Below are 17085 nucleotides of genomic sequence, written 5' to 3' on the forward strand. Positions count from 1 at the left end.
TTGACTGGTAGACCCATAGGAAAACGACCATTAGGAAGACCTAGGCGCAGATGGATCTCGCAGAGATAGGAATACAAAGTAGAAACTGGATGCAATTAGCTAAGGATAGAAGTCAGTGGAGAGCTTTTGTGAACGCGGCACTGAACCTCCGGGTTCCATAGGCCATAGAGTTAGTTAGTTAGTTAGTTATATTTAACATTTAATTTTCATCCAGCAGAGTAAGTTATGTGATCAACAATTACGATGTTGAAAGGTGTACACTAGGTTTTTCTTCTTCAAAAAGATGCTGGGAAACATATGACGTCTTCGGTGCACAAGGGAATTAATTCCACTGTTCGTCATTTTGGACACATTTCATCTTTAAGGTTTCTATCTGAAGCATCCTTTCGTCTCGACTCGTTTCGTTGGAAACATTACTACTACTACTACTAATAATAGTAATAATAATAATTATTATTAGTATTATTATTGAGGCAATTTAATTAAAATACGGAACAGAAACAAACTACCTAAAACGCCATTAAACTAATGACGATTTTAGTTGTTTATTTTTGTCCTTACTTTATAAAGTACTATCAGTTTGTCTATTTCGCAATTATAATTTATTTATTTGAAATTTAGAAGTCGGAAAACATTCTAAAGCCCAGTAAGTAACCAAATTATTTGTTACAAGTGAGAACAGAACACGATGACAGCAAAATTATGAACTCTATTTTAGTAGAAGTCTCATAGTAACTTACAGTGTCTTGAAGACGGTGCTCTCTTCTCTTCTTCCTTATGGTACTATAAAAGACTGCAACTTATGAAATTCACATTATTTTTCTTGACACTAAAAGAACACTTAAAACCATTAAAGTAAAACATACTAATATAATTTTTACACTATCATTGCTGTGTTTTGTTTTTGTTTTACAGCTGCCAAGAGATTTGCTCCATATGGTGTTCAGTATATAATAGACTCTGTTGTTGGAGAGCTCCAGAAAAATCCAGATCGTAGGTATGTTCATTCATTCATCTCCCAGTTGTTCAGATTTTGTATCGACTGTGGCAATTGAACGCACAAGATGTTAATATAATTCGAAGCGCGAATTAAAAAAGAAAAAAGTAGTAGTCTATCTTTGGTTGATTTCGAGCTGAATGCGACATTTAATAACATTTAGGAACAGTTTCAAATGTTGAGAATGGTTTTCTCGAGAACGTGCTAGTTTCACTCTCTTGCAAAATAGCTTTTCATTAACTCATATTACCATATTTGAGGCGCCAAGTTTCAAAATCAGCCACATCCATTGCGCTTAGTTTCGAGTAATCTCCCAAAACGTGCAGTGGAGCTTAGTGCTCTCAATGGGTCGGGTCGGGTCGGGTTGAAGAGCACTAGTGGAGCTCCATATACACGCGTACAAAGTCTCATATTTGATTTATTTTTCTAGTATGAAATATTAAGCTTTTAAACAAAATTTTGTTTCCATATAATTCCTTTAGATCAGACCCGTTTGAGAGCACTAGTGGAACTCCATATACACGCGTACGAAGTCTCATATTTGATTTATTTTTCTAGTATGAAATATTAAGCTTTTAAACAAAATTTTGTTTCCATATAATTCCTTTAGATCAAATACATAACAAGAGATATGTAACTCAATTTTGGTATTTAAAAAAAAACGAATTTTATGGCTTTTGATACTAGGCGTCTCATTTCTTTTGTATTATTCACCTCCTTACGGTGTAAGGAGTTCGGCTAGTTCTGACCATACCTCATGCTCACTCAGCTATGCTATGGCAAAGAAATTTTGAAACCACTCCTCAGTTGATATAATGTCCATTCTACTGTGGCAATGAACTCTCTACTACTATTTACTAGAACGTATTTCACTTCAAGGACACAGAAAGGTAAAAGGCAAAGAAACGATGTCCTTTAAGGAAATAGTGAGAGAGTTTTAAATACCAAAAAAATGTTTCGTGCGAATAGGTTTCTATGCGTTAATAATGACGATATAAAAAGAAGATTGTGCACGGAAATAGATTTAGGATAGCTTTATTTTCATTATTGCGCAAAATTATTTTTGTGGACTTCGATTTTCGTTTAAGTTTTGAATTATAATTTTTTAATGTTGTTTGTCTGTGAAAAATATTCAAGAAATACTTCTCAGCATATAACATTGTAGCAATTTGTTTTGCCTCTCCTGGCAAGATTTTTTTTTTTTTTTTAGCTCCGGTCTAGCTCTGACTGTTGAGGGTTAAGTACAAATCGGAAAATGAAAATGAAATGAAATGCAATCTTTCAGTTTTACGTCCCACGATTATATCGGTTAGGCTAAAGGTGACGGTGATTACGAGAAATGAATGAAATGGTGGAATGAAGAAAGTGAAGAAACGGGAGAACCTGAGGAAACCCACGAGCACGGTGTTTGTCCACCACAAAGTCCACACGGTGCGAGTTGGGATCAAACCAGGGACCCCAAGCACCGGAGGAAATACAAATCGGGCCATATCGATAGAGATTTCACCACATTTTCCATCGACACACCTGGCAATTACCGAAATAGCATTTTAAAGAGAGATCAAAACATAACATTTGATATCTATTTCTTAAGAAAATTGCTTCTGTATTTCTTCAAATCAGACATACACAGAATAATTAAATTAATTAAATAGATTCTTAATCTTTGGATGTGTAAGGACTTTCTCTAAATATCAAGATAAATCTTGTACTAAGTAACCTCTTTTTTTTTTTTGTTAGATTTATTTACGTAGAGATGGCATTTTTCTGGCGTTGGTGGCAGGAGCAGAATGAAACTACGAGGCAAGTGGTGAGGCAGTTGGTGGACGAAGGAAGATTGGAATTTATCCTTGGTGGGTGGTGTATGAGCGACGAAGCGACACCACATTATACAGCCATGATAGATCAAATGACCCTGGGATTGAAGTAAGTAATTTATTGCTTGCTTTATTTATTAGCACTGTTTGTTATATGAAAACATAAGTTTCTGCTAAGTATGTAAGTCCAATAAATAGAGATACTTAAACTTCTGAAGAAAGTAAAGAATAATAATGAAAAACAAAATAACAAGGAAACATTGTAAAATAGATTTTAGTACATGTCCATTGAAAATAATATCCATTATTTTTCAGTTATTTCACCAACATTCTTGTTTAAATTATCGTACAAGCTATAAGACATAGAATAATGTTAGCAGAGTTACCTTTCTTTGTATGGAAGGAACAAGATTTAAAGAATACAATATTCATACCCTCACGAATGTATAGTATGTTCATTCAATAAGAGTGCAGTTCGGCAAATGTCAGGCAATGTAAGGACAAGGAAGGTGATCTTGGGAACCATGGTACGGAAACAGGCGTTTGGAATTGTGGCAACTAAGGCTCCATATAGAATTGACAAGCGACTGTCAATTGTTAGAAATGAGGGTTCTGGTTTGCTGGTTGCCCATTTAGTTAACGGGAGTGTTTTCCACAAGTTCTCGCAGATGATGACTTATTTATGGCATCCTTTATATACGAAATGCACGTAAGTTGAAGAAACAACCTATAGCTATTTTGCAGACTTCATTCATCATCGACAAACTTCTGTCAGATCCCATGATTGAAGACAAGGACGTGGAGCGAACTAGGCTGCCTTTCACCCCCAAGATACTGTATGTGAACCATCCCCACTCTTTTTTCCTCCCACCAAGTTTTCTTCTCTTCTAGGTCAAGTGCTGAAAATACATTATTTAATTATTTTAAATGAAAAATTGGTGTCCGTAATCTTAAGAAATTCTGAGTTATGAACATGTTGTTATAATAATTGAAACTCTCTACTTTCCTACCTTTCACGTAGAATTTCCAAAATATATCCTTAGCGGTACTTTACATCACAAATCCTATGTACTATCCAAATTTCAAACTTCTACCTTAATCACTGAGACGTAGTCGTTCATCAGTCAATTAGTCAGGACTCTTTTTATATAAAAAAGATTACTATTAATTGAAAGAAATTACGTTCCCATTATTTACTGTGTTCCCTACTGACAGTATATCATTTTGAACTTTCTGAGTAAGAGGTTAAGATATATTATTTTATTTTAACCCTTATTAAAAATTGTCGACGTGTGTAATAGTACGTTCTATGCGTTCAATTTACATAAGGAATTTGAAATGCTTTCCATAAAGCAGAAAATTCCATTCTGATAGTATTCACATTCAAAGTGTACACACGAGCTCGTAATTACAATTAATTATATGTCTGTAAAATTTCCTCATTCGAATCTAAGAAAATAGTCCGAAAAAACTTAGGTTCTATCTCAAGAGTGAACTATCCCTTCTTGATTCTTTCCAGAGGAATTCCTTGTATTTAGCGGTGTAGTGTTACAATGTTTGGTGATCTACATTACACTGTTTTCCAAAAACATAATGTATATTCACATCTATATACACCCGTTCTTTCGTACATTTATTGTTACTATACATGGGATTATCAAAATATTAGGTGGGTATTATTGAGCGGAATGGGCCACAGTGGCTCAGTGTTAGAGAGTTCATCTCTGCTACATAGGGTCCTAGATTCGATCCCAGCTCGCGCCAAGTGAGCTGTGTGATGGAGAAACACCATATACATGGGTTTCCTCGGAGTTTCCCTGTTTCCTGACACTTTCTTCATTCAAAATTTCATTCATTTCTCATCATCATCGTCTCCGATCATTTCTCATCATCATTTCTCATCATCATCGTGCATCCTAGACGGCATAATCGTGGGACGTAAAAGTTAAAGATTTCATTTCATTTTTGGTGAACTGAAAATGACAAATATCGACATATGGTGTACTGCAAATATATGTAGAAGTTGGTTCATTGTTGTGGGTATATCAGATCAGTTGTTCTAATTGAAAAGTGATGTAAATACATAGTTCGAAAATAGATGTTCCAGCTTGCACGAAGAGAAAATTATTTTCTGTTAAAGTTTTAGATATAATAGTTATACGCCGCACATGTCCCATTACATTCCTGCTTGTAGTCCTATCATGTTATAGTTGTTAATGGCATCTTGATTTCTGAAAGATCAAACCTTTTGGAAAAAAATAGTAATTTTACATTTCTACCCATACCAGTATATTCCTCATATTTTTGAGAAAAAAATAACACTGATCGGCATGAAAATCCTCCCACGTGGGTGAAAGGGTGTACCGAATAGATTTCAAAACGCTGATTACGAATGTCACATCGAAAAAGTTTCAGTACGTATTTTTTTTTTTTTTTTTTTTTTTTTGCGGGGTGCTGTTTCCATAATTGACAGAAAAATCGTATTTTTCGTATTTAGTATGTGTTTTCCGTGTTTGGAGTGCATAATTCTAAATTTTTACGAGGGTGAAAGGTTGTGCCGGATAGATTTCGAGAAGCTGATTACAAATATCTCATCGAGAAAGTTCCAGCACGTAAGGGTTATTATTATTATTATTATTATTATTATTATTATTATTATTATTATTATTATTATTATTATTATTATTATTATTATTATTATTATTATTATTATTATTATTTAGCGGAGTGCTGTTTCCATAATTGACAGAAAAATCGTATTTTTCGTATTTAATGTGTTTTCCGTGTTTGGAGTGCATAATTCGTAATTTTTATCTTAATCCAAGAACTGTTACTAGGCTATATCAAAGGAACATTCTTTTCTCTAGCTCACGACCCCCCGGAAACGTACCACCTCCTCTTGGGTTGCAAAGATTTATTGTCGTTCCACACTGCATACACTAAAACTTAGGCATTATTGGCGGAGAAATGTGTCATAATCAACTTGCGGTCATTCGTCGGCTCCCTTTTGTCTAGACGACAGACAGACGGTTGAAAAAAGGCGCCAAGACATACACCATGTTGTCACGTGAAACAAATATTTCAGTTTTGAGTTGATCTCCGTGTTAGAAGGTGGTGTTACGCTGTGCCTGTGTATACCGTAGGCGAAAAATATTTCTGTGTGAAATATTGACGTTTGTGTTAAACGAACATGCCGAGAACTTGCAACAATTCGACAGATTCATTCTGCTACATATGTGGGGAAGTGATTTTCAAGGGACAAAGTAGGCCATTGTCACCATTCCTGAAGACAGTCTACCATCTGTACTTCGGGTGTAAAATCGGTGACCACGATCGCGTTTGGGCTCCGAAACAAAGTTGTAACTTGTGTGCGCTTACTCTCACAGGATGGTTGAAAGGTACACATAAATCGATGCCGTTCGCCGTACCTATGGTTTGGCGCGAGCCCTGTGATCATGTGTCAGACTGTTACTTCTGCCTGACTATATAAAAGGTTTCTCAAAAAACATGAAGCATAAAATACAGTATTCTAACTTGGATTCGCGAGAAGACCTGTGAAACATGATGTTTGTCTGTACCCGTACCACCAGACTCATAACCCTGTGCAATGTTTCATCCGATGAAGAACCTGCTGCTTGTGAGGATGTTGCACAATCTGTGAGTACATAGATCCCAATTACGCCCCAGTGCCTGACACTAATGAACCACATGTGATAAGTCAGGAAAAGCTGAATGATCTGATCAGAGACTTAATACCTTCCCAAGTCTAAGGCCCTGTTGCTTGCATCACGACTTCAACAATGGAATCTACTAAACCAAGATGTGAATATATCGATGTATAGGAAAAGAGAGGTGAGCCTATTTCCTAATTTTACAAAGGATGATGATTTGGTGTATTGTAGTAACATTCCATCGCTTATGGTACAACTGAAGTTGAACTACAACACTTAAGACTGGAGGCTATTCATAGATTCCTCTAGGATAAGTCTCAAGGTAGTGTTACTACACAATGGCAATGAAAAGCCAGCCATCCGTATTGCTCATGCTGTACATATGAAAGAAACATACGAGAACATGCGAAACCTATTGCAGAAAATAAAGTACGAACAGGTCCAGTGGTCTGTATGCGCTGACCTTAAGGTTATTGCCATTCTCACCGGTTTACAAGGAGGTTACACAAAGCACTGCTGCTTCTTGTGTCATAGGGATAGTCGAGCCAAAGATCAGTACATCATCACAAAATGGCCGCCAAGGAAAAAACTGGTCCCAGGGGAGATGCACGTGGCTAATGAACGTCTTGTGGATCCGGTGAAAATATTCTTACCACCCCTTCATATCAAATTAAGGCTCATGAAGGTCTTCGTCAAGGCCCTGAACGGGATGGTGAAGCATTTAATCATCTCAGAAAGCTATTCCCAAGACTCAGCGAGACCAAGGTGAAAGAAGGTGTTTTACGGGACCTCAAATCAAAGACGTTTTTAAGAATACTACATTTTCTTCTAAGCTTAATGAAGTGGAAAGTGAGGCTTGGGAGGCCTTTCGAGAAGTGTGCAGTAACTTTCTAGGGAATCATAAGTCACCTGATTACAAATACATTGTGCGCAGGTTAATTACTTCATTTCGTAACATGGGATGTAATATGTCCCTAAAGTTACACTTCATGCATTGCCACCTGGACTTCTTTTCTGAAATGCACAGCATGGGGGAGGTCTCTGACGAACACGGGGAAAGGTTTCACCAGCAAATAGCGACCATGGAGAGGCGCTACAGTAGTAAATGGAGTGTGAATATATTGGCAGACTTCTGTTGGAAGATGACACGCGAGACACCCTGTAGTAATTACAAGAGGAGTAGGAAAACCAAGTGACACGTAAATGTTAAACTTTAACTTTTTATGCAATTTTATCTGCATAATTTATATTGATATTTAAATTATAACGTGCAAATTATTATGGGTGGAGAATAGCATCTTTGGGCGGATATTGAAACACCCCCTCCTCCCTGAAAACTGGTACGTCCTGGAGAAAAACGGGTTGCGGATTCGAACTCAGAAGCTCGAAACGTATAGGAATCACCTATTTTCGTTCGTGGGAGCGAAAAAAGTTTCATTATGCCGACCAGTGTAATTCGAAACTTTCTTCTGGTGAATATTATAAAAATTTAAGATTCAAATTTGTTTCCGGATATGTTGAACCTCTGTGTGTAATGTACATACATCGGGACGAACGGATGTTTGATTAACGGATAGAGTAACGGACAAATGTTACTGCTACAGACACCCGGCAGACAGACCTCCAGAAATCATATTTCAGGCATGTAAAAGCCATAAAATGTATAAATCTATTGAAATCACAAATTCGGTTTTTCTCTTGATCATAAGACTTTCTCCGCTTTTGTCGCTCGCAAGTAAACATCTAATATATTACGATTACACATTTATTCAGTTCTCACTCCATATCCTAGAAACTATACCTCTGAGTACTTGGTTAATAAGTTTTTAAAACTATGTCGAAATTAATAATTGAGTTGCATCAATTTAAGTCATTAATACGTATATTTTAACGTGATATATTTGTTTTCTCATCTATATGGATCTCAGTTTCACATACTTCATTGCATTATAGTCAAAATACTGTTTTGCCATTCTAATGCTTAATGATTTTCTGTCAAACAGCATTATATGTTTCGTGCACAATCAAATTAATAGGTGTTTCTGTTATATGGATATAATAAAACAAAAATGCATGATTTTTAAACTTTGGCACAATTTCAGAATATGTTATTTCTGTGCTTCTAGTTGTTAATCTCACAATGCAGAATCATAATATTTCTCCAGGATGTTTTCTTTTATTCATACCAAAAGGTAAAATCGACAAAAATAGGCTTTTCTCTCTTAATTATACTATAAAAATTGTACACAACTTAGTCTTTTTAGATCTGTTTTGTAATATTTTTAGACTCAGTTCTCTGATTTCTTTCGTCCTGCTACCTATTCAATAGTTGATACGAAACTTTATAATACCACAAAATATCATTACCATCTCGGTCATTGCCATTCATCAACTTTCGTTACGGGAATGACTTATTGCTACGGTTATTAAAATGAAAGCGTTGTGCTAAAAGAACTTCCCAAAAACTCCATATATTTAGTCATGTATTTTTCATAACTGAAAGTAACGAATTTACAAACGCTTTGAATATAAATAATTAATTTAACATTTTGTGATCAAATTTTAAGATACAATTTCCAGTGAAATTAAACTATAGCAAATCTAACTTTTTTTGTAAATAGAACGTATCTTACAAATTAGAGACATACGCTATAAATAACCAGATAGCTAGTTAGTGTTATTTTCTATGTTATACCCTTAACATGAATATTCTACAAGCTTCGGTTAGCACCTGTTACGAAATTTGTATAAAATACTTTCATTCTTAATTATTGCCATTTCTTTTTACGGTAGCCTTAAGCGTATTTCATAAAAGCAACATCACTTTGTCAACTGATCAGTTTCATTAAGTATTACTTATTTGAGAAATGATGACAAAAATAAATAAAATTAGAAGTGATTTAATTTCGCTGTTAACATAACCTCACATGAAGTTAAATAAGTATATACAAATAAGTGTTTACAGTATAAGTTAAATTAGATATATAAAAAATACAAATTTAATTTCATTGTAAAATGTTTCGTGCATCCATCATTGATAGCATGTGATATTCTTTTTTTTTTTAAAAAAAATAGAGAAAAGTGTAAACTTAAACGAACATTTAAGAAAGAGTAGCGGCAATGATAAACAATTTTTATACTTTTAAAACATTATCAAAATTTTTAGAAAATATACAAGGTTCTGCATTGCTCTGAATAGGGTAAAATTAGAACATTATATGCAACATATTTATTTACAAAATTCTGTCAAAATAAGTAAAAAGATTTTTCACAAATCACACCTACAAATTTTACTCTAATTGGAAAACGAACAATAACAACAGAATATCAATAAGAATTTATTAGCAGAAACTCATTTATAAGAAAATTTACAACTTAATATTGCATAAGGATGATCGGAAATTTTCTCGGGGATAAAAATATCAAATGACTCTGTATTGTAGTCACAAAGTTGTGTTTTTTCTCAATTAAGCCAAAGAAGAGTATTAAGAAAACAAATAATTATTGACATTTATTTCTGTTTACGACGAGGAACGACCGAAGAAAAACACTAGTTATTTTAATATAGAGCCTGCTATCCTGTAAACTTGTATATATCTTTTGAAATACAAGTATTAACGTTTAAATCCAATTATGGTTACGACTGGAGTTCGATACAATACAGTATCAGGGTCTGGAGGGTTGTTTCGAACTCCCGTTTTGCACGATTCTTTCATGTAATACAAGTGCGTTTTTTTTTAAAGATTCATGTTCTTTTGTATTCAATGTTTATAATATGTGAACATACCTGGCGTCAACGGAGTTATTTTATCAACTTATTCACTTTGTAACAATATATTATTTAGTGCAGGTGGATTCGAGTTTATCCCCGCGCCAGTTTGGTTACGACTTGTGCAATGACTAAAGTTATTTAGCGCAAATAATTTAATACAATTGCCTACTTTGTGACAATAATGGTACAGTAATCGACTTAGCCAAAGCACTGCGACTTTAATATTAAAATAATAGTGTGCATGAATGAATGGTTACGACTTTTGTCCTATTTTAAAATGATGTATTAGAGTTGAAACAACCCAGTTCTTAAGTTGCAATTTAATTGCAACAATAATTTTAAATCGGGAAATTACCTGGATACTAGTGCCATCTATTAGCGTCAATAGGCAGGTATCACAGCCAGCGACATCTATTAACTTAACTGTGTACTATTAGGAATTATTGTTGCTCATGGACTGATATGTTTTTGTATTATAAAGAGTATTGGAATTGCTAATATGATTGTTGATATTTTTGTTTTAAAGTAGAACATGCTTGTGCCAAAATACTGTACACGTCAGGAATAGTACTTTGATTTCGCTGTTTCCACGTAGACAAAACTATTTAGATAAGGCTAGTTGCGAATATTTTCCTCCTGAAGTTGTAGACAAAAATATTGGTACCTTACTCACGTATGCACTATATATATCAGAATGATGATGATTTTTTTAAAGGGTGTGGATGTGTATCAAGAATTCTTCATTTTATCTTTTATTGCCAAATATTGTTCGGTAGTGTAAACAAAAATAGTCACTTAAATACGTTATTGTTTACTTTTTGTATTTTCCCGAAAGAACAAATAACGACAGTAAAACTACGAAGTGGATTTTAAATAGAAACTGTCTTTTGGGTATCCTTATCTCGAATATCTGACATAAATAAACTGAAGATTACTTGACAATATTGATAAAAAAAATAATAGTTATTTGATTTGATTTATCTTCACTATTACCAATCGCTATCAAATTGACCTTGGCATTACAATACTTTCGTATTTCTCGGCAAGATAAGCTTGGAATAAATATTTACTCTATGTTATTCTAGAATTGTTTTTCACATGAGGAAACTTCTATCAGCTTTTAGATTTCAAAATTATGCTATGTGTAAATGTTGGAAGTCTTATAGAATGGCCAGTGGTGTATTTAAGGGGGCTTTCGGGCTTAAACCCCTCCCCGAAATTTTATTTACTATATTAAAGTAAATTAAATATCTTGCAAAATTTTCAATTTCCAGGACTAAAGTTAGCGAAGCCCCTCTTCCCGAAACAAAATCGTAAATACACCACTGAGAATGGCTATATGTCTGTTCGTCCATCTGTCGCAAGGTATCACAAAAAATGGTAGGAGAAAGCTGGTTCTTGCAATCGATTCAGCGTCCCAAAGTTCCATCTTATCCGCTCTTTATTGAAACCGGAAGTGGTAGAAATAAACAATTTTCGGTTGCAACGTTGATAGCCATAGAACGAAAACGGTAATAATTAACGACAAATGTAGTTTTGGAATCGATTCAAAGTCTTAAGAAAACATTCCGTCTTCCCTTGTATCGTTCTACTAAGACCGGAAATGGTAGAAATTTACTACTTAACAGGTTTCATCACACACTATCCTTCTATTGCAGCCGGAAGTTATAGATCTGTTTCAATATTGAATTCATCTAGTTCGGAAATCTACTGTAGTTTCACAATTGTGGAAAGGAACTTACTACCCCTCCCCCGTAAATACTGTGAAACAAGAGGCAAAATTAAGGTTTAGATAATTCAATGGTGTAGAATAAACTGTTTACACAAGCCCATATTTACACACGGGACCAGGGCAGAGAATATAAAAGAAAGGTATTGAAGTTTGATATGAAGAAAATAGTGGTTGTTCACGAGAAAGTTAAGGGAAAATTGAACTGAAAAGAAAGTTGGTGTCACAGAGCGACTGAGTTTTCTGGTTAAGACATAATTTACTCTAAAAGGAGCTGAGGCTATTGTTTATTGGATCAGCGCAATCAGTGCATTTGCTTCTTTGCGCCTCGCTCCGTTACTAGTGGCTTAATGTAAGCAAGTGCTGCTATATTATGCAAGTCTATAACGAACAACTAACGGAAGAGGGTCACAAAATTTTCTTGGGCCCAGAGATACAAAATACCTAAATATAAGCCTAGATTTACATATCTAGTGACCCATCACTATCTTGCAAAGAATTCGAGTAAAAGAGTTAAGTATTAACGTGCGGTTCAAGGATGTTTTGTTGGTAACAATTACAACATGATTATTTTATAAATATTTTGTTCGTCTATATCGTCTTATATATCGTACACCTGCTGATGAAAAACAAAATCGCCAAAGAAATCACAATGGGGTACAAAATATATCTCAATTGTAATACAAGGGTTAAATAAAAAATATTTTGAATATGCATCATTAAACGTCATACATGTTTCCCTTTTCAGTCTACCTCTAATTTAAACTTTTTGTTTGATATTGGGTATTTGAAAGTGAAAGTTTCGATAAGTTCACTTTCTCTTTCTCAGTTACTTCCCTCTATCATCTACCATATCTTTATGACAGCCGCAGCTGTGTTTTCTTTCATGCCAGATGCAATTTCATTGATTGATCACTTACTTTAATGAGGAAAGTTAGACTGCAATGTTTTAGTTAGACTATTACGATTGTGTTGCGAGCTTTCATGTTGGTCTTTGTAATTTACAAGTTAGAAATCAGAATTATGGTTGCTATTTGGTAGTCAGTGTGTGTGAACACAACTTAGAAAAAAAAAAGAAAAAAGAAAACAACTTGATATTGGCCTAGTAAAGAATTGTTCAAGGAAAAGTAAGGAATATCATGTTTATCTTTGTAGTATACAGTAAACTATGAGATTCATTAATTATTTGAAATATAGATATCAAATAGAGGTTTGATAGTTTAAACTTCTATTAGATGCAAATAAAACTATAAAATAAGCAAAGTTCGGTTTAATTTTGGGGATTATTTGGTATATAGTAGCGTTTCTCAAGCTGAAAGCTTATATTACATCTATACGAAATTCCAATAAAAGCAGCACAGATTATTCAAAGATTATTTCGCATAGGCGCATAAATGATGAAAAAGAACTATTCAATGAGCTCCAACCTGAAATCGAACCTGGGATCATACTTCTGGATGACACATATGGTACTCGATGAATGGGGGCTATAGAAAATAAAAGTTAAAAATAATCATCGATGTAGGGAAAATAAAACTGTAACCGTAAAACAATAGCTAGTGTGATTTAGAAAACAGGATGTGAATATGGCCCACGAATTGTGTACAAATTGAAAGGTATAACCACGAATCGAAATATTAGGCTACTAGTAGCATAAATATATCAGGTTGTCTAAAATATATTGAGCCATTGAAGGTCAAAACGTAGAAGATATTTAGCGTGATTTGAAAATAACATTATTATACCACATATGCACCACTTTGTTCGATGGCTTTCTGCCATCTTTCAGGCAAAACCACAATCACTACAAAACTTAGGTTGTTTCTGGTAAAAATGAAAAATTGTGACGCACAGTTTTCACATGCATCGTTTGAAACCAACTTAACATTATTTAGGGAGTTCTGCAGAAATCGAAACAAATGACCACTCTGACAGTCCCAGGTTGGAGCTATATGGTGGATACATTGAATCTTTCCAGCCAAGTTCACTCAAATTCTGATAGATCGTTAGAAATGTATGCAGTTTGGCGTTGTGAACGTGATATACAACACCCTTTATGTTGACTAGTTCCGGCCGTTTCTTTTGAGTTACCAGGTGCTCGCGAGGTAATTATCGACAGTAAGTTCCAAATCTATCGTTCTTCTCTGCGTCAGTAGCTTGTGATACATGATATTCTTTCAATTTCATCAAACGCAAAACATAACCGTCCTGGATAACAGTGAGGGCTTTGCCACAAATTTTGAAGCTTCTCCTCGCTTAAACTATGATCTTTTGCGCATGTTGTTATCGTAGGTTATCCGTTTTTCATCACTAGTGATCAACCGCTTCAGAAATGGACCAAGTTCGTTAGTGTAGAGATTTGAAAGAGAAATTCGATTGAGCAAATGTTTTTGGCTCAGAATAAGTGCCACCCAAACGTCGAGCTTTTTTTTCTTTCTTTTTTTTTTGTAGTCAGCTTTCTCCATATAACACTATTTCGGTCATTGGCGATGTCAAGGCTTGCTTATATGTCGGTCTTGTTCGATGTTTGTCAGGATATATCATCAACTTTTGCTATGATTGGTTGTCCACTGTGAGAGGTGTCTTGGAAATCGAAATTTCTAAAACGAAAGCAACTGAGCCATCTTTTGGCTGTTGTTTTAGATAACGTATTTGTATTCCATAAACTGCATAAACTTCTTCATGGGTCTGAACATCTTTTGAGTCTTTATCGAAATAAGATTGTAAAATATAGCGAAGTTTTGGAGAAAGTTTACTCATCTTCACAGCGCAATACCTTACGTCTGATAATAAGAATTCCAAATCGTTTTGCATATTTACCTGTTTCTACTGTTATCTGTCAAATGACGTTAAGCTTGACCTGCTGTGACTCATATACCCTGCGATTTGGAACACTAACGTCAGGGACGTACGCAGGAATTCATTTCGGGAGGAGTCCAAAGCTTTTCGGGGGGTCCAAATACAATTTCAGGCTAAATTATATTAAAAATTGTAAAATTGTTCCTAAAATTAGACTAAACTTACAAAAGAAGTCAGGATTTGTGGGGTCCGACACCCCCAGGACCCACCCCTGCGTACGTCCCTGACTAACGCCATCTCGTGTGCAAAAGGCTCAATAGGATTACAGGATATTTCGTACCGGAATAAATTTAAATGACAAAAGTGAAATGTTTAGAATGGTCTCACTATTATCTTGAGAAATTTTAAAGTTTAAAACGCGCAACAATTAATTATAAAGTATTTATTCGTAATTTGGTTTACTTAACGCCTCTGAGATAAGATTTAAGGATCTTCGGGATCGCTCAACAGTCCACTCAACAGTTAAATAAATTAGAAAAACACACACACATATATATATACATACAATTTCGCACCACTTGATTAACTCTTTGGATAACCAAGAGCCACATTACAAATTTTAAATATTCAAATAGCTTATACATGTATTTTTAGCTAGCAAACTAAAATATTGGACATTTTGTAAGCAGGTAATAAAGTAATTTCTAACTTAGATTTATTAGTACTTTATTTACAAGAGAGGAAAGAAAAAATGAATGAATGAAAAGTATCAACCGATTCAAACCAATATGTAATGAATGAGAGGTTTGCTATAGGGCCACGAGGTTCATAGAATTGACAAAGTGGATGCAGTGTGTAAGCTGATTTGAACATATGATCTAGAATGTTCAACACCATGGCAAATAAGAAACTACAGTTTCATTTTGAATGCAAAACTTTACATTGGAATTCCATTTTATATGACGTATTTCTATTTACAATTTATCAGAGTTTGCTTAAGAGAAAAGTAGTTATAATTGATATTAAATTATAGAGCTACATGTATATTGCACTCAATGGCTGATTTAAACTTGTGTCTTGTTCTTCGGTATCCTTATTATAAAATAAGAAGATTCCAGTAACGCTAATTTCTAATAGTTAATAGTCGTTGCTCCCCTACTTTCGCTGCCTGCCTGAAAATGAATAGAAATGGTGATGAACATGGACCTGCTTAAGGCATTGGTCGTATTAGGGTCTAAAGGTAAGTATAGTTCAAATTACTTGTTTCAAATCCACAAGTATTTATTCCATGTCAAGCACAATATAATTCATTTTATTAACTAACATTTAAGCAGTATAAACACAGTATATAACATACAGACAATTCTGACAATTTACCTTTAGGACCGTGCAACATTTAACAAGCTTTATCATCAACCCACATGAAGTTTCTACTACTATCAAGCCGTAACATTTGAGAATTAATATTTGTGTAGCCGCAAATTGATTGATGGTTACATGTAAACAATATTAGAGCTTTTAATTAACCAAGATTTTAACCTAGTGTAGGCCTACAACAAGCCGAAGGTTTTGTAGAACAACTGGTTTTCTGTAACACGGATGGCATTAGGTCCAATTGGCAGAATAGGTAACTTGGCCTAAACCTTTCAGCTATGAAATAGGTTTATATATATATCATACATATACAAATACAGAGATATATGTATCTAGAGTCTCTTTCAATTTTTACAAGTATGTGTTGAAAATGGAAATATTAATCTTCTACTAAGTGTGATATCAATGTAAACTGCACTCACGATAAAATGCTTACATTGTATATTGAAATTCTACTAATACCTTAAAATCTAATACTATGGGAACCATTTAAAAAGTCTTATCAGTTGATCCATTATCATTAGGTATTTTTTTTTTCAAACAGATTCCTCAATGAGACGTTCGGCGAGTGTGGTCGTCCACGGGTTGCTTGGCAGATTGATCCTTTTGGCCATTCAAGAGAAGTTGCATCAGAGTTTGCCCAGATGGGATTTGATGGTTTATTCTTTGGACGAATTGACTTCATGGATATGAGTACTAGAATGTATAAGAAAACAATGGAATTTGTTTGGCGAGGAAGTGATAATTTAGGTAAGACAAAGAATTAAGTACAGAATAAAACTTTTTTGTAAATTAAATAGCGGAATGAACAACAAATATTTTATATCTACTATAAGCCACCTACGCATCTACAACAAACAAGATTAACATAACTTGTAATACCCAGAATTATCATAAACTCTGCAGCAAGTCCTAGAACAAGTTTA

The 17085-nt window shown here is 34.4% G+C and overlaps 1 protein-coding gene across 1 annotated transcript in view; it reads left to right on the forward strand.

Annotated features, from left to right (window-relative positions):
* LOC145694508 (lysosomal alpha-mannosidase-like) overlaps nt 1–17085 on the forward strand; it is a 101275-nt gene that overhangs the window by 19030 nt on the left and 65160 nt on the right. The window contains exons 3-5 of the mRNA XM_081770821.1: nt 916–997; nt 2738–2923; nt 16704–16909. Of these exons, the coding sequence (XP_081626947.1) occupies nt 916–997; nt 2738–2923; nt 16704–16909 (474 nt within the window). The remainder of the gene's footprint in view (nt 1–915; nt 998–2737; nt 2924–16703; nt 16910–17085) is intronic.

This window comes from Thermobia domestica, chromosome 1 (genome assembly GCF_964235325.1).
Source record: "Thermobia domestica chromosome 1, izTheDome1.hap1.1, whole genome shotgun sequence".
NCBI classification, from domain to species: Eukaryota; Metazoa; Arthropoda; class Insecta; order Zygentoma; family Lepismatidae; genus Thermobia; species Thermobia domestica.